General features: G+C 40.6%; 1 protein-coding gene across 3 annotated transcripts in view; it reads left to right on the forward strand.

Moving 5' to 3' along the window:
• Positions 1 to 14,042, forward strand: part of LOC124132190 (dihydrofolate reductase-like) — a 53,183-nt gene that overhangs the window by 19,641 nt on the left and 19,500 nt on the right. The window contains exon 1 of one of the 3 annotated variants that reach the window (XM_046495963.2): positions 9,240 to 9,578. The exons of 1 other annotated variant lie outside the window; for it this stretch is intronic. In XM_046495963.2, coding sequence (XP_046351919.1) covers positions 9,448 to 9,578 — 131 coding nt within the window. In that variant the 5' untranslated portion in view covers positions 9,240 to 9,447. Of the gene's footprint in view, positions 1 to 9,239; positions 9,579 to 14,042 lie in introns of those variants that run through there. One more of the 3 variants, XM_046495966.2, reaches the window with a different exon arrangement.

The following is a 14,042-nucleotide window of genomic DNA, read 5'->3' on the forward strand; positions in this document are numbered from 1 at the left end:
GATATGTGTTGTGGGGAGAGCCATATATGTGACAACATGTGTTATGGGGAGAGCTGTAACTATGTGCCAAAATGAGTTGTGGTGAGAGTTAGATGTGTGCCAACATGTGTTGTGGTGAGAGCTAGATATGTGCCAACATGTGTTGTGGTAAGAGCTAGATATGTGCCAACATGTGTTGTGGTGAGAGCTAGATATGTGACAACATGTGTTGTGATGAGAGCTAGATATGTGCCAACATGTGTTGTGGTGAGAGCTAGATATGTGACAACATGTGTTGTGATGAGAGCTAGATATGTGCCAACATGTGTTGTGGTGAGAGCTATATATGTTCCAACGTGTGTTTTGGTGAGAGCTATATATGTGCCAACACGTGTTGTGGTGAGAGTTATCTATGTGATATGTGTTGTGGTGAGAGCTATATATGTGCCAACACGTGTTCTGGGGAGAGCTATATTTGTGCCAAAATATGTTGTGGTGAGAGCTATATATGTGCAAACGTGTCTTGTAGTGAGAGCTATATATGTGCCAACATGTGTTGTGGCGAGAGTTATCTATTTGCCAACATGTATTGTGGTGAGAGATATCTATGTGCCAACATGTGTTGTGGTGAGAGCTAGATATGTGCCAACATGTGTTGTGGTGAGAGCTTTATACGTACCAACATGTGTTGTGATGAGAGCTGTACGTTTGGCAACGTGTTTTGGTGAGAGCTATATATGTGACAACATGTGTTGTGGTGAGAACTGTATGTGTGGCAACATGTGTTGTGAGCTATATATATATATGACAATATGTGTTGTGGTGAGAGCTATATACGTGCCAACATGTGTTATTGTGATAGTTGTAACTATGTGGCGATATGTGTTGTGGGGAGAGCCATATATGTGACAACATGTGTTGTGGGGAGAGCTGTAACTATGTGGCGACATGTGTTGTGATGAGAGCTGTATCTATGTGGCAACGTGTTGTGGTGAGAGCGGTATCTATGTGGCAACATGTGTTGTACATATTTGTGGTCTTTATTGATTATTCGTGGGTCGGTAATACATTTGAAACTGACCGCGTTAGCCGGAGGTTTCAGACTGTCGACTTTCCTCGCTCTCTCTCTTATCCTGTCATGGCTCACTGAATTACGGCATGCCCTTCCATGGAAACTGAAGCCGTTGCCTGGCAGAATTCAGAGAAAAACAAAAAAGTACATGATAGTTATAAAGGAAGGAAAACTCTAGGCAATGAGGAATCAGACGCACTCACTTTCGGTTTCTAATACAACGTAAAGTTTGATGGCCTTAACACGCTTCCTTGGATTTTACGCTTAAACGCAACATCTGCCTAATGCTGTCGCTGTGGGCACTGACCTAGATTGGCAAAGAATATAGACATACAGTAACATTTTTCTGCACGATTATCTGCATTGTTTTTACAACAATGTGATCATCAAGTCTTATGCTATTTCCTGTGACATGTGTCAGTAGCCATGACGTCAACCTTTGAACTAATAATCACCCGAAACCATGAAGGGTAACATCAGCACTGTTTTCCTCTGGGTCATTGTAAGAATTCATAAAGAAATAATATCACTTGACACACACGAAGTATTGATGCTGGTGGTGGAGGAATGATCCCTGTCGCATCCCTCTTATCACCCACCTTTTCCGATAGTTTCCTTCCTGTGTTTTATTGACGTTCTAAAACCCTCAGATAGGAGGGGTGGTTAATTTGAGTTGAAATAAAAATGTCTGACTTTTTAAATTTACCATCCTTTTTAATATAACATTGATCTGAATTGATAAAAACAACCACTTGAATTTAGAAAAGATTGGCTTACATTGACAGGGCGCAATGGCATAATGTGGGCATATAATCGAAGTCATAGTCTGTATTTTTCATAAATATAGACATAAAACTAGCCATCCCATGCCTCACCCCGCATGTTTCTTCATACTTGAGCCTCCTGCACAGAGATTACATGTGCTATCTGTGACACTGCATATTGCGAGTGATTTCCTATGTGATACGAGATTCCATGACATGTCTTGTTTTAGAACTGCACAGTCAGACTTACACTAGAGAAGCATGTTTTCCATGCCTTACCTTTTCTGATGAAGAACATTTTGGCCACACACACTTTATATATATCATACGACTGTATTGACTCGAATCCAAATGTTAGCTGTGCTATTTGCGTGTGCTCATATGATCAATGGAATACATGTCTCACAACATTTCATCTGTTGTCTAGAGCTCTGGATTCTAATGCGTTGCAGCAGCTTTGTGATTGATTAGGATATATTTTCTTCGCGATCTATATGATACATCTATCTTAATCAATGTCCACGCTGGCGTGTTTTTCGTAGTTAATTCTATTTATCTTGCACAGTAAAGGGAGATAAGTAGATGAAATCTGTCAAAAAAATTGGCCTGGCAATGGAACTTAGAATCTACTGGCTTAGTAAGAATTTTGTTGTTTGTGTTCAAGTGTGTGATAAACAATCATTGAGACACATTGTCACGTGCCATGGTCACATTCATAAATTTGGTGGCATAGCTCAGGTTGTCTCTGTCATAAATCATGAATACTCTGCACCCTCTCCATGCAAGTCAGATAGAGGTATGATAAATCGTTACGATCTCGTCTGTATCCCTCCACCCTGTGGCAATCCATGGACGTCAACGCTCATTCTTCACGTTGTGGCTATATTACCAACATGTCGGAAATACAGGTATATACGTATCACTTGTCATGCAGACAAAGCTATTATTGAGGTGTTTATTGCTTTCTGTGTTACACCAAGTCAACGGGGATAATTCTTCTTTATTCCAAAGTAAGCGTTGGGTATTATTTGCTGGAAGCTATGACTTTACAGGTGGTGTGTCCTTAGTCAGAATGTCTGCTCAGATTGGCAAAATCAAAACAAAGGGTATTTGGCTAGGTATATCGATTATCTGATATAGTTCGATGATGGTCAAATAGCAAATCCCCGTCCACTGATTTACCCACCTGAATTAGAAATAAAGGAGACCCGTGAAACCGCCTAAACTGTTTCATATTTAGTTCTATGCATATATATTCAGAGTGACAAAACACTATTCACAAGACAAGCGGGATGACTTTAACTTTCCAACATGTCCAGCAATATTCCATCAGTTCCAACTTTTGGTGTCTGCACTTCACAACTTTTGAGTGAGTGAGTGAGTGAGTATTGTTTTACGCCGCTTTTAGCAATATTCCAGCAATATCACGGCGGGGGACACCAGAAATGGGCTTCACACATTGTACCCATGTCGGGAATCGAACCCGGGTCTTCGGCGTGACGAGCGAACGCTTTAACCACTAGGCTACCCAACCGCCCCCACAACTTTTGAAGACGAGCATGCTCCATATAGATTTCAAAGAGCGCCATACTAATATTTCTCAAAAGGCATTTGATCAAAGCTACAGCGTTCAAGGCATTAATGAAGCTTTCAAATGGTTTAGGGTAGACACATGGAGGATATTTCCAAATTGTGGCGCCTCAGTAACAAAATAATGTCAGATGCAAATACTTTATTTTGATTTGTATCATAAGCCCCCGTGGTTTTTTTCAGGTGAACAACTGACTTTGCACGTGTTTGTGACGGGTGCCACCGGTGGGGCAGGATATGCCCACCTTTTCGCGAATACCTTGTATCATCACTTTTTGATATTGATTCATGAAATCGGACTCCAATCAGAGATTTCTTATGATTATGGAAAGGGTTTGATTCATACCACTTCATCTGCATAGCAAACATGTTATCTATTAATACATATTTAGACCACTTATAATATCACACCATGGATTCAAGTTCATGTCCACTTCATATCATACTGAGCACACGGGTGATAATAATGCATACTTAAAATGCAAACTGTCCTTGTAAAATAGAAAGACCGCTTGTTGAGATGCAGTATTTTTATATACGCTACGTATCATATATACGCCATGTATCATTTATACGCAATGTATCATATATACGCTATGTATCATATATACGGAATATATTATATATATGACATGTATCATATATACGGAATGTATCATCTATACGCTATTAGGGATGGGGGTATCTAAGGCGATGCAGCTCGGATGTGTCCCAGAAACGTTTGATCGTGGGTTCGAATCCCAGATTTGTCTCAACAGTTACTGTAAGTCTGTCAGTTCCATACCGCTGCTCGTGGATTTCACGAAACTGATAAACGTCTAAGTCTAGTCTGTCTACCAGACCCTGAGAATAAATTAAACTCAACTCAAGTCTAGAATGATTTGGCAAGTCTAGATGGCCTCAACTCTAGGAATTAAGGCTTGTTCTGGCGTCCATTTGGATTTGATTTTATATTTAGTAAATATAGATTTTTAAACAAGAAAACTTTATTTCTCGGACTAAAAATTAGCCTCGTCGAAGACCTGCATGCCTTGGGTCTTTCAACCTTGGTTTTAGAATTACACTCTTGCTGTATCCATTGACATTATGTTCATGTAAACATTTCGGTGGCTTGTCTCAACTGTGGAAAGAATGCTGATCGATCATAATATTCAAAAATGGTGATACCATGTCAAGTTCTAAAGGCACATATCAGCAATATCTAAAACAACTACGTTCTTTTAGCAGCTACTTCTTTTGGCCCGAACCTATAGCTTATCCTTTTCTTCAATATATTACAACGAAACATAAGCTCCCAGTTGAGATAGGTCGATGGACTGGCATTGCCAGAGAAAACTGTTTCATTACATTTTCAGCTGTGAAGCATGTCATTATTATACATAATTGTATATACCACAAACATATTTAAAATTTCCAAACATGTTTACATTTAAACGCCTTTTTTGTACTTTCAATCTTAAATAATTAAACTGTTTGTCAAAATTTATAAGCAAGATATTGCAAACTCACAAATTATGTTTGCTATTCTTATGTCATGTAAATAAATAATAATGTCCGTTTTTGTTATTTGCTTTAATACATAATAATGTTATTGAGAAATATAACTACTAAGTACGTAAATGTCAGAAAGAGGACGACTAGCATAGACAGCTTCTGTCTTCACAGCTGGACTGTCACTCCGTCTTTGATCTTGTGTCGGGTACACCGACAGTCGCACGAACAAAGTTCTGACGACCGATCATAACAGGCTCATTTCACGATAACCTACTATTTGGGGCGAGTATATACATGTGTATAAATGGCATGTGGTATTTATCCCTATCACTCAAACAAACTCTGTAGTGGGTAGCAATATGTCTTAACATACTAGTAAATCAGTTTACCTATTATAATATTAAATGGCGTCCTCGAATCTCGGCCTTGGGTCATTGGGTAAGCAGGGTAGGCAGCGGGCTTTATTTGCGTGCTCTACCCGTCTCTCCACCCCCTGGGGCATGATGCCAGGAAGCGGCACCCCGCAGCGGGAGACACGAACACACTGACGCCATCCATTCTACTGCTGCGTCATTCCCGTGTTATTGTGCGTTGTAAGATTGTTATCTAGTAACCATGTTTATGTTTTTCCACGGTTGATTGCTATACTCGGTCACAACAGGGTGTGACGTATCAGTTTACCTCATGTTCACCTATCTAGGTATCACCCATCACGTGTCCACCCTTACACCAGACTCACATCGATGCCCACTGTACTTGATGAGCTGACGCCGGGTGTCTGCCATGCACGAACACCCTGTCCTATACACATCCAGTTGCTGTTAGGACTTCCGCATGTACCCAGCCTGGTGTGTTTATACATGGGCCAAATGTGCAATGTACCTTCTACCATCTACGCACTGCCCTCCCAGCTAGATCAACCATTCAACACTACCTGATCAACACCAGTTCACTCAACCCAGTATTCAATATCAATCTTAATCCTCTCAACGTACTCAATTATTATATTTAGCAGACAACCAGATTAACCCACGCGAGGCCTCATCTCACATTGTCTATAGTGTCATTTGTATCTCGCATATCTCGTTGTTTAACGCCGCACTCAACAATATTCCAGCTATATGACGGCGGTCTGTAAATAATCGAGTCAGGACCAGACAATCCAGTGATTGATATCATGACCATCGACCCACGCAATTGGGATCGATGACATGTTTCAACCAAGTCAGCGAGCCTGACCACCCGATCCCGTTAGTCGCCTTTTACGACAAGCATAGTCGCCTTTTACAGCAAACATGGGTTGCTGAAGACCTATTCTAACACGTACATGTCATCGTATCCTCAGTGCGTACATGTCATCGTATCCTTAGTGCGTACATGTCATCGTATCCTTAGTGCGTACAGGGGCGGTCGGGTAGCCTAGTGGTTAAAGCGTTCGCTCGTCACGCCGAAGACCCGGGTTCGATTCCCGACATGGGTACAATGTGTGAAGCCCATTTCTGGTGTCCCCCGCCGTGATATTGCTGGAATATTGCTAAAAGCGGCGTAAAACAATACTCACTCACTCACTCACTCAAAAGTTGTGAAGTGCAGACACCAAAAGTTGGAACTGATGGAATATTGCTGGACATGTTGGAAAGTTAAAGTCATCCCGCTTGTCTTGTGAATAGTGTTTTGTCACTCTGAATATATATGCATAGAACTAAATATGAAACAGTTTAGGCGGTTTCACGGGTCTCCTTTATTTCTAATTCAGGTGGGTAAATCAGTGGACGGGGATTTGCTATTTGACCATCATCGAACTATATCAGATAATCGATATACCAAGCCAAATACCCTTTGTTTTGATTTTGCCAATCTGAGCAGACATTCTGACTAAGGACACACCACCTGTAAAGTCATAGCTTCCAGCAAATAATACCCAACGCTTACTTTGGAATAAAGAAGAATTGTCCCCGTTGACTTGGTGTAACACAGAAAGCAATAAACACCTCAATAATAGCTTTGTCTGCATGACAAGTGATACGTATATACCTGTATTTCCGACATGTTGGTAATATAGCCACAACGTGAAGAATGAGCGTTGACGTCCATGGATTGCCACAGGGTGGAGGGATACAGACGAGATCGTAACGATTTATCATACCTCTATCTGACTTGCATGGAGAGGGTGCAGAGTATTCATGATTTATGACAGAGACAACCTGAGCTATGCCACCAAATTTATGAATGTGACCATGGCACGTGACAATGTGTCTCAATGATTGTTTATCACACACTTGAACACAAACAACAAAATGGAAAAAGCGGCGTAAAACAATACTCACTCACTCACTTAGTGCGTACATGTCATCGTATCCTTAGTGCGTACAAGTCATCGTATCCTTAGTGCGTACATGTCATCGTATCCTTAGTGCGTACATGTCATCGTATCCTTAGTGCGTACAAGTCATCGTATCCTTAGTGCGTACATGTCATCGTATCCTCAGTGCGTACATGTCATCGTATCCTCAGTGCGTACTAGTCATCGTATCCTTAGTGCGTACATGTCATCGTATCCTTAGTGCGTACATGTCATCGTATCCTCAGTGCGTACATGTCATCGTATCCTTAGTGCGTACATGTCATCGTATCCTTAGTGCGTACATGTCATCGTATCCTTAGTGCGTACATGTCATCGTATCCTTAGTGCGTACAAGTCATCGTATCCTTAGTGCGTACATGTCGATGCACATGATGTCAATTACTGGATTTTCTGGTACAGACTCGATTATTTACAGACAGCCGTCATACAGCTGGATTATTGCCGAGTATACGGCGTTAAACAACAAACAAACTTAAGTGGTTAAGAGTTCTTGACCTGTATCACTGGGGGCTTTCCTCTCACACCAAGCTGACACGCCGTGGTGACACTGAAATGATGTTCAAACCGGCGTTAAACCAAACTCACTCACTCATTATATAATAACGCGTGACTCATGTTTATTCCTTCATATCATTACTTCAAACAAATGCTTGGGTTTATTGCAATGCTATCTGCAGCAGTAACAACTCTGTCTATACAAAATTGATACAGACCTGAAAGGTGACTGATATTTGACATATTTGCTGACGCTAAGCATACCATTATCTCCCTCATTCCATGTCGGTAGTCTTATTATTGTCAAGTTAACACGTATTTCTACTCAAACATCTACTACTATTTATTTAGCGTAATGTCGATAACGATTGTATCACAAGGATCCATTTTTTCCTCACAATTCATACATAATTAGATTTCACTGCTGAGTTTATACAAAACAGTATAAAACCTGATACAATAGAAGGCTCATCAATTGTATTACAATTATTTAGGTATTTTATTTTCGTGTAGAAATATATACACTTGAGCCTGTGAGACGCTTGCTAAGCAAGGTGAAAGAGCTTTATCTTACCTCTGGCTCAGAATGATGAGATCTGATTGGTTCACGTGATCTTGATAAACTACTACGTATCCCGCCAAGGAGGGGACAAAATTCCGAGTGGAAGAATACATCCCTTATACCCTGCCACAAGCCAAAAGCTGAAATTTTACAAGTCAATGCGTTTTTGGTAAACCTGTCCTACATATTATGAAATTACAATGTCTAGGATGCGCTGCAACAAGGTACAATATCATTGTTTTCATGAGAGCCGTGAATATCCGGGGTAGAATAGGTCTTCAGCAACCCATGCTTGCTGTTACAGGCGACTATGTTTGTCGTAAGAGGTGACTAACGGGATTGGGTGGTCAGACTTAGTTGATGCATGTCATCGATCCCAATTGCGTGGATGATGATGCTCCTGATGTCAATCACTGGATTGTCTGGACCAGACTCGATTTTTTACAGACCGCCGTCATACAGCTTGAATATTGCTGAGTGCGGCGTCAAACAACAAACAAACATTGTATACATGATGTATTAATGGTCAGGTTGTTACATATGCAAGTACACTGTCTGTCTGTCTGTTGTTTCTATGCGAGTGACTGCAGAAAATGTATGGCGAGTCTGTCTATACAGCAATGTTCGAGTTTATCATGTGATGTAAATGAATGTCTTTTTATGATTTTTTTTCATTTTGGAGTATACAAACAATAAGTTCACAGAATATAGTTCACATGTAATCTTAAATACATCCAAGTTTCAAAGTATATCTATAGATGATAACCAAAAAAACACTATTATGTATTATATAAATGAATGTCTTATTTATGCTTCATGGTATGATTATTACAAAACAATTCTGATTCAACAAAACAAATAGTTCCGATAACTATCATAATAGTAATTTATAGGCCGGCTTGCACCATTTCGCTGTAACGATGAAGTTGCCTCCCTTGATCAAATCGATAACATAAAGCAGGCCATCACAACTTCCACCTTTCAGTCATCTACTGGACCAGCATTTCTGAACCCGCGAGTCCCCTACTTTCATGTTGATATAACCTCATAATGTTCATTGCAACACTACATACCTCTTAGTTTCGCCACAAGCACATATACCTGCTGTTTTATCGTCATTACCTTGATGGAAGCTCGAAAACCATCGTCACCAGACACTGACCTCAATCGAGTGTCACCTGTTAATATATGTACAGCCATGTGCGACTCAAATCGCGGCATCGGACTCGGCGAGGGATTTCCATGGCCCAGTTTGAAGTAAGTACTGCTATGTGGTATGGCGTATACTGCTTGTTGTGTGACAGGGCAGAGCCACAAGCCCATCGTGCCTCCATCAAGTCACCAGTGCCCAGCACGGCGCAATAAAGGAAGCCTAGTTTGTAGTATACCGACTTTAACTGTAAATGAACAAAGACCACTTATTATTATTATGTCTCGTGTTTACATAAGCTTGATTAATTATACCCACCCCCCCCCCCCCCACCCCCCCCCCCCCCCCCCCCCACCCCCACCCCCACATACACACACACACACACACACACACACACACACACACACAAAATGCATTTATATTAGAGAGTTATTTTACGATACTTCAGACAGTTTTTAATATCTTGTTACGAATTCGTAAAACACCTCGTAACATTTCCGTTGAACAAAGCGATCTGGGAGCTGAGGTGATCTAACTCCCACACCTCAACATAGACTGACGTCCGTCGTACTGTCATGAGATCGTTTTTGTGACTTAAACCGCAGAACGTTTTGCATGGATTGCACGTGCAGCACACAATCCTGTGCATTAAGCGTCAGCGCTAAATTATCGCACTAATAATCCACGTGATTAAATGACGACCTCTCATTGGCCGGAAGCCTTTCTTACTTAACATTTCACCTGGACTCTAATATTTCGCGTTTTCTACATTTAATTGTCTTTTCGCGGTCATATAACTTCACGAAAGACTAGGTGAACCAAGCTTCCATTGGGTATGGTATGACACTTTATTACGATGCGATGTCACTACAGTACGATGTGATGACATTTTATTACGATACGATGTCACTACAGTACGGTGTGATGACACTTTATTACGATACGATTGCACTACAGTACGATGTGATGACACTTTATTACGATACGATGTCACTACAGTACGATGTGATGACACTTTATTACGATACGATGTCACTACAGTACGGTGTGATGACACTTTATTACGATAACGATGTCACTACAGTACGATGTGATGACACTTTATTACGATACGATGTCACTACAGTACGATGTCATGACACTTTATTACGATACGATGTCACTACAGTACGGTGTGATGACACTTTATTACGATAACGATGTCACTACAGTACGATGTCACTACAGTACGATGGGAGGACACTTTTTTACGATACGATGGCACTACAGTACGATGTCATGACACTTTTTAGGATGCGATGTCACTACAGAAGGATGTCATGACACTTTACTACGATGCGATGGCACTACAGTACGATGTGATGACACTTTATTACGATACGATTGCACTACAGTACGATGTGATGACACTTTATTACGATACGATGTCACTACAGTACGATGTCATGACACTTTATTTCGATACGATGTCACTACAGTACGGTGTGATGACACTTTATTACGATAACGATGTCACTACAGTACGATGTCACTACAGTACGATGGGAGGACACTTTTTTACGATACGATGGCACTACAGTACGATGTCATGACACTTTTTAGGATGCGATGTCACTACAGAAGGATGTCATGACACTTTACTACGATGCGATGGCACTACAGAACGATGTCATGACACTTTATGAGTGAGTGAGTGAGTGCGTGAGTGAGTGCGTACGTGCGTCTGTTGGGCTAGGGATAGAGCTGATAACTTTGTAACAGATGGACGTAAATGGTTAAACAAAATATGTATGTATGTGTCAAATTCATAGCTATAAATTCAGTAGGTGTAGGTGTTTGTCATTACACATATATCACCTGTTAAGTAATATTCCGACATACCGTGATATAACTCAAATACTGTTCACATCGGCGTTACAGCCAGCTCACGTAGTCAGAATATGTCACAGCTGGTGGGAACGTCACACCTACGAGCACTGTTGCCGACAGAAGCAGTTACGCTCAATTTGTTCCTCGTAATGAATGTTTTATTCTCTTAAAATGCAATACATCAATTTCTGTGTACTTATATTGATATCGCGATTCAATCAGTCAATGCAAGGGCGCCAGCTGTTTAGTATGTGGTGATATCAATCACATACACGCACGTATAGAGCCAGCAGAACAGTAATTAAGAAATCTATGTAAATGTATTTACTGTAACACAATGAAATCGCATAATCAATTTTAACTCGAAATCAGAAAAGATGTGTTTTTGTGAAGTCCACATCGAATGACATTGGAACCCGTACGACGACAGTGTTGGGTTGGATTATCTCATGCCTAAATACGCAGAACAAGATTTAATTTCTGTGGCCATTATCCAAATATTACAAAATAAAATAGAATATGCGTTTTCAAAATATATATCTTGGTCACGTTTAAGAGAGGCTGTTGGGCACTGCTTGCATGTGGTTAGTAGTTAGTGTATTTTTATATTAACGGTATAACCAAGAGTACATAATCACTTAAAGTTATTTTCAAATGTACATTTATTACCTTGATGTGCACCGACGTTATCATATTACGACGCCTTTTCATATTATTTCGGTGTGGCAATGATAATGTTCACGTTTTAATGTTTTATGCACTGATCTCATGTTTCAGCATACGAAAATGGACTTCGACTGGAATTGTAAATTCGAGGTTGAAGTTACTTTGTGTGCAACAGGGAGTCGTTAACGCTATATAATTGTCAATATCCCTCACAATTTAACTATGTGTATACATCGAACAGTGTGTATGTCGTATACTAGTACCTGATTATACATAAACAGGTCAGTGAGTACAACTAACATTAGACAGATGACTAAACCGCAAACAGAAATCCTCGGGTGAACCTCAGTTCAACTTGTTAACGCCTAAATCTAAAAATACCCACCTCCATTGCTAAAGAAATAAGAAACATTTTATGAGTTATGCTCTTGAAACGACCCCTACCCTCGGGAGCTCCCACTTGTCATGGAAACGCAAAAAAATGAATAAAAACGTCCCAAGTGCAGTGTATCTATGCCTGATGTTGCATGAAGAAATATTGCATGATGTATGAGTTATGCTCCTGAACGAAACGTGACGGACGGACCACGTTACTTCATTTGATCGGGGAATAGTGAAAAACATTAAAGTAAATATTTGTGTACATTTATGTATTTTGTTGCAAAAATGAAGTTCAGTTCATACACCCAAACAGAAACAGCCCTTATTTTTCAGGCAACTAAATTGCATATAAAACAACAATTTCAACTCACTTTTTGTCACCCATGTTTCCTGGTCTACACCTGTGTATTTGTCGTCATTCACTTGATACTAAGTTAATGAATTTATTACACGTATAATTATGGGTAGTACAACGCAGATTACCTGACAAATGCCTATCTTTCCTTATTAATTCCAAGACATCAATGTGGCGATACGCTCTTGTACTATCAATAAAAAGCGACATATTCGTAATATAGGTCGCGAATTGATCGAGATTTCAGGGATATGATCCGGGTAACCACGCGAAAGAAACAGTAACAAAGGCAAGATCCCGTCCTGGAGAATAGTCAGAGATCAGACCCTCCTTTAAAGTGGTCGCCGTGAATTAACTGTCTGTCTGTCTGTCTTCTTGTTTTTGTTTTTTGGTACCTCGAAGAATGTATATACAAACACACATTCATTTGGTGTATGTTGTTACGAGGTGCTGCCCAGATTGACACGCAGTGGTTTCGGAAATCGGTACGTCAGAATATAAGTGTGAAATCGGTAAACGACCACTCAAGATCATTCAATAATCAACAAATTATATTCCAGCACAGCTTTAGATTTACAATAACAACGGCAATATAATGGCTGAAGTAAGTGGCGGCAGTAATACGTTACAAACCCAAGAATGAATGTTAGTGCACTGACGAATGTCCAGAATTTTGTTCTTGTTGAGTGTCTTGAAACAGACAAGAATTCGGTGTTTCCAAATTTGTATCCAAACCGAGCTTGGCAAATAAGACACGTTAGGGCCCGTTTGCACAAAAAACCCTTTTCCGAGGACACTATTTGCAGCGCAGGATGTTAAGGGTGCCCTTTTAAAAATTACACTGGTTTCACAAAGCACCCTTAGTGCCATCACAAGGATAAGATTTTCTACGACCGCCCTTTGCACTAAGGTCAAGCTCTTTGGCACAATGGAGATGCGTATTCCCCTGAGTTTCCTAACTGGAGTAGTCTCCCTTCCCACAAGGGCCCGCGCACGTTCTCCGCGCACTCAGTTGATTTACGATGATCTTAGCCTAAGGGGGCTTTGTGAAAGAGTTTGGCGCACTTAGTATAGCACTGAGGGCAAAGTTACGATCTTCTTAGTCAAAGTGGGCTCTGTGCAAGCGCACCCTGGTCAATAAAGGCCTCACAACGCCCTCTTCGCCGCTCTGATATAGGAACAGCCGCCTTGTGGAAACTACCAAATTCCCATCCCGAAATGTCTTGAACCATCACGCCTGCCATGTTCACAATAACTCCAAATTACACTCGCTGCGGCAGACAACCCTCGACCTTTTACT

The sequence above is a fragment of the Haliotis rufescens genome, unplaced genomic scaffold (genome assembly GCF_023055435.1).
Source record: "Haliotis rufescens isolate VD_foot unplaced genomic scaffold, xgHalRufe1.0.p SCAF_4, whole genome shotgun sequence".
In the NCBI taxonomy this organism is placed as follows: domain Eukaryota; kingdom Metazoa; phylum Mollusca; class Gastropoda; order Lepetellida; family Haliotidae; genus Haliotis; species Haliotis rufescens.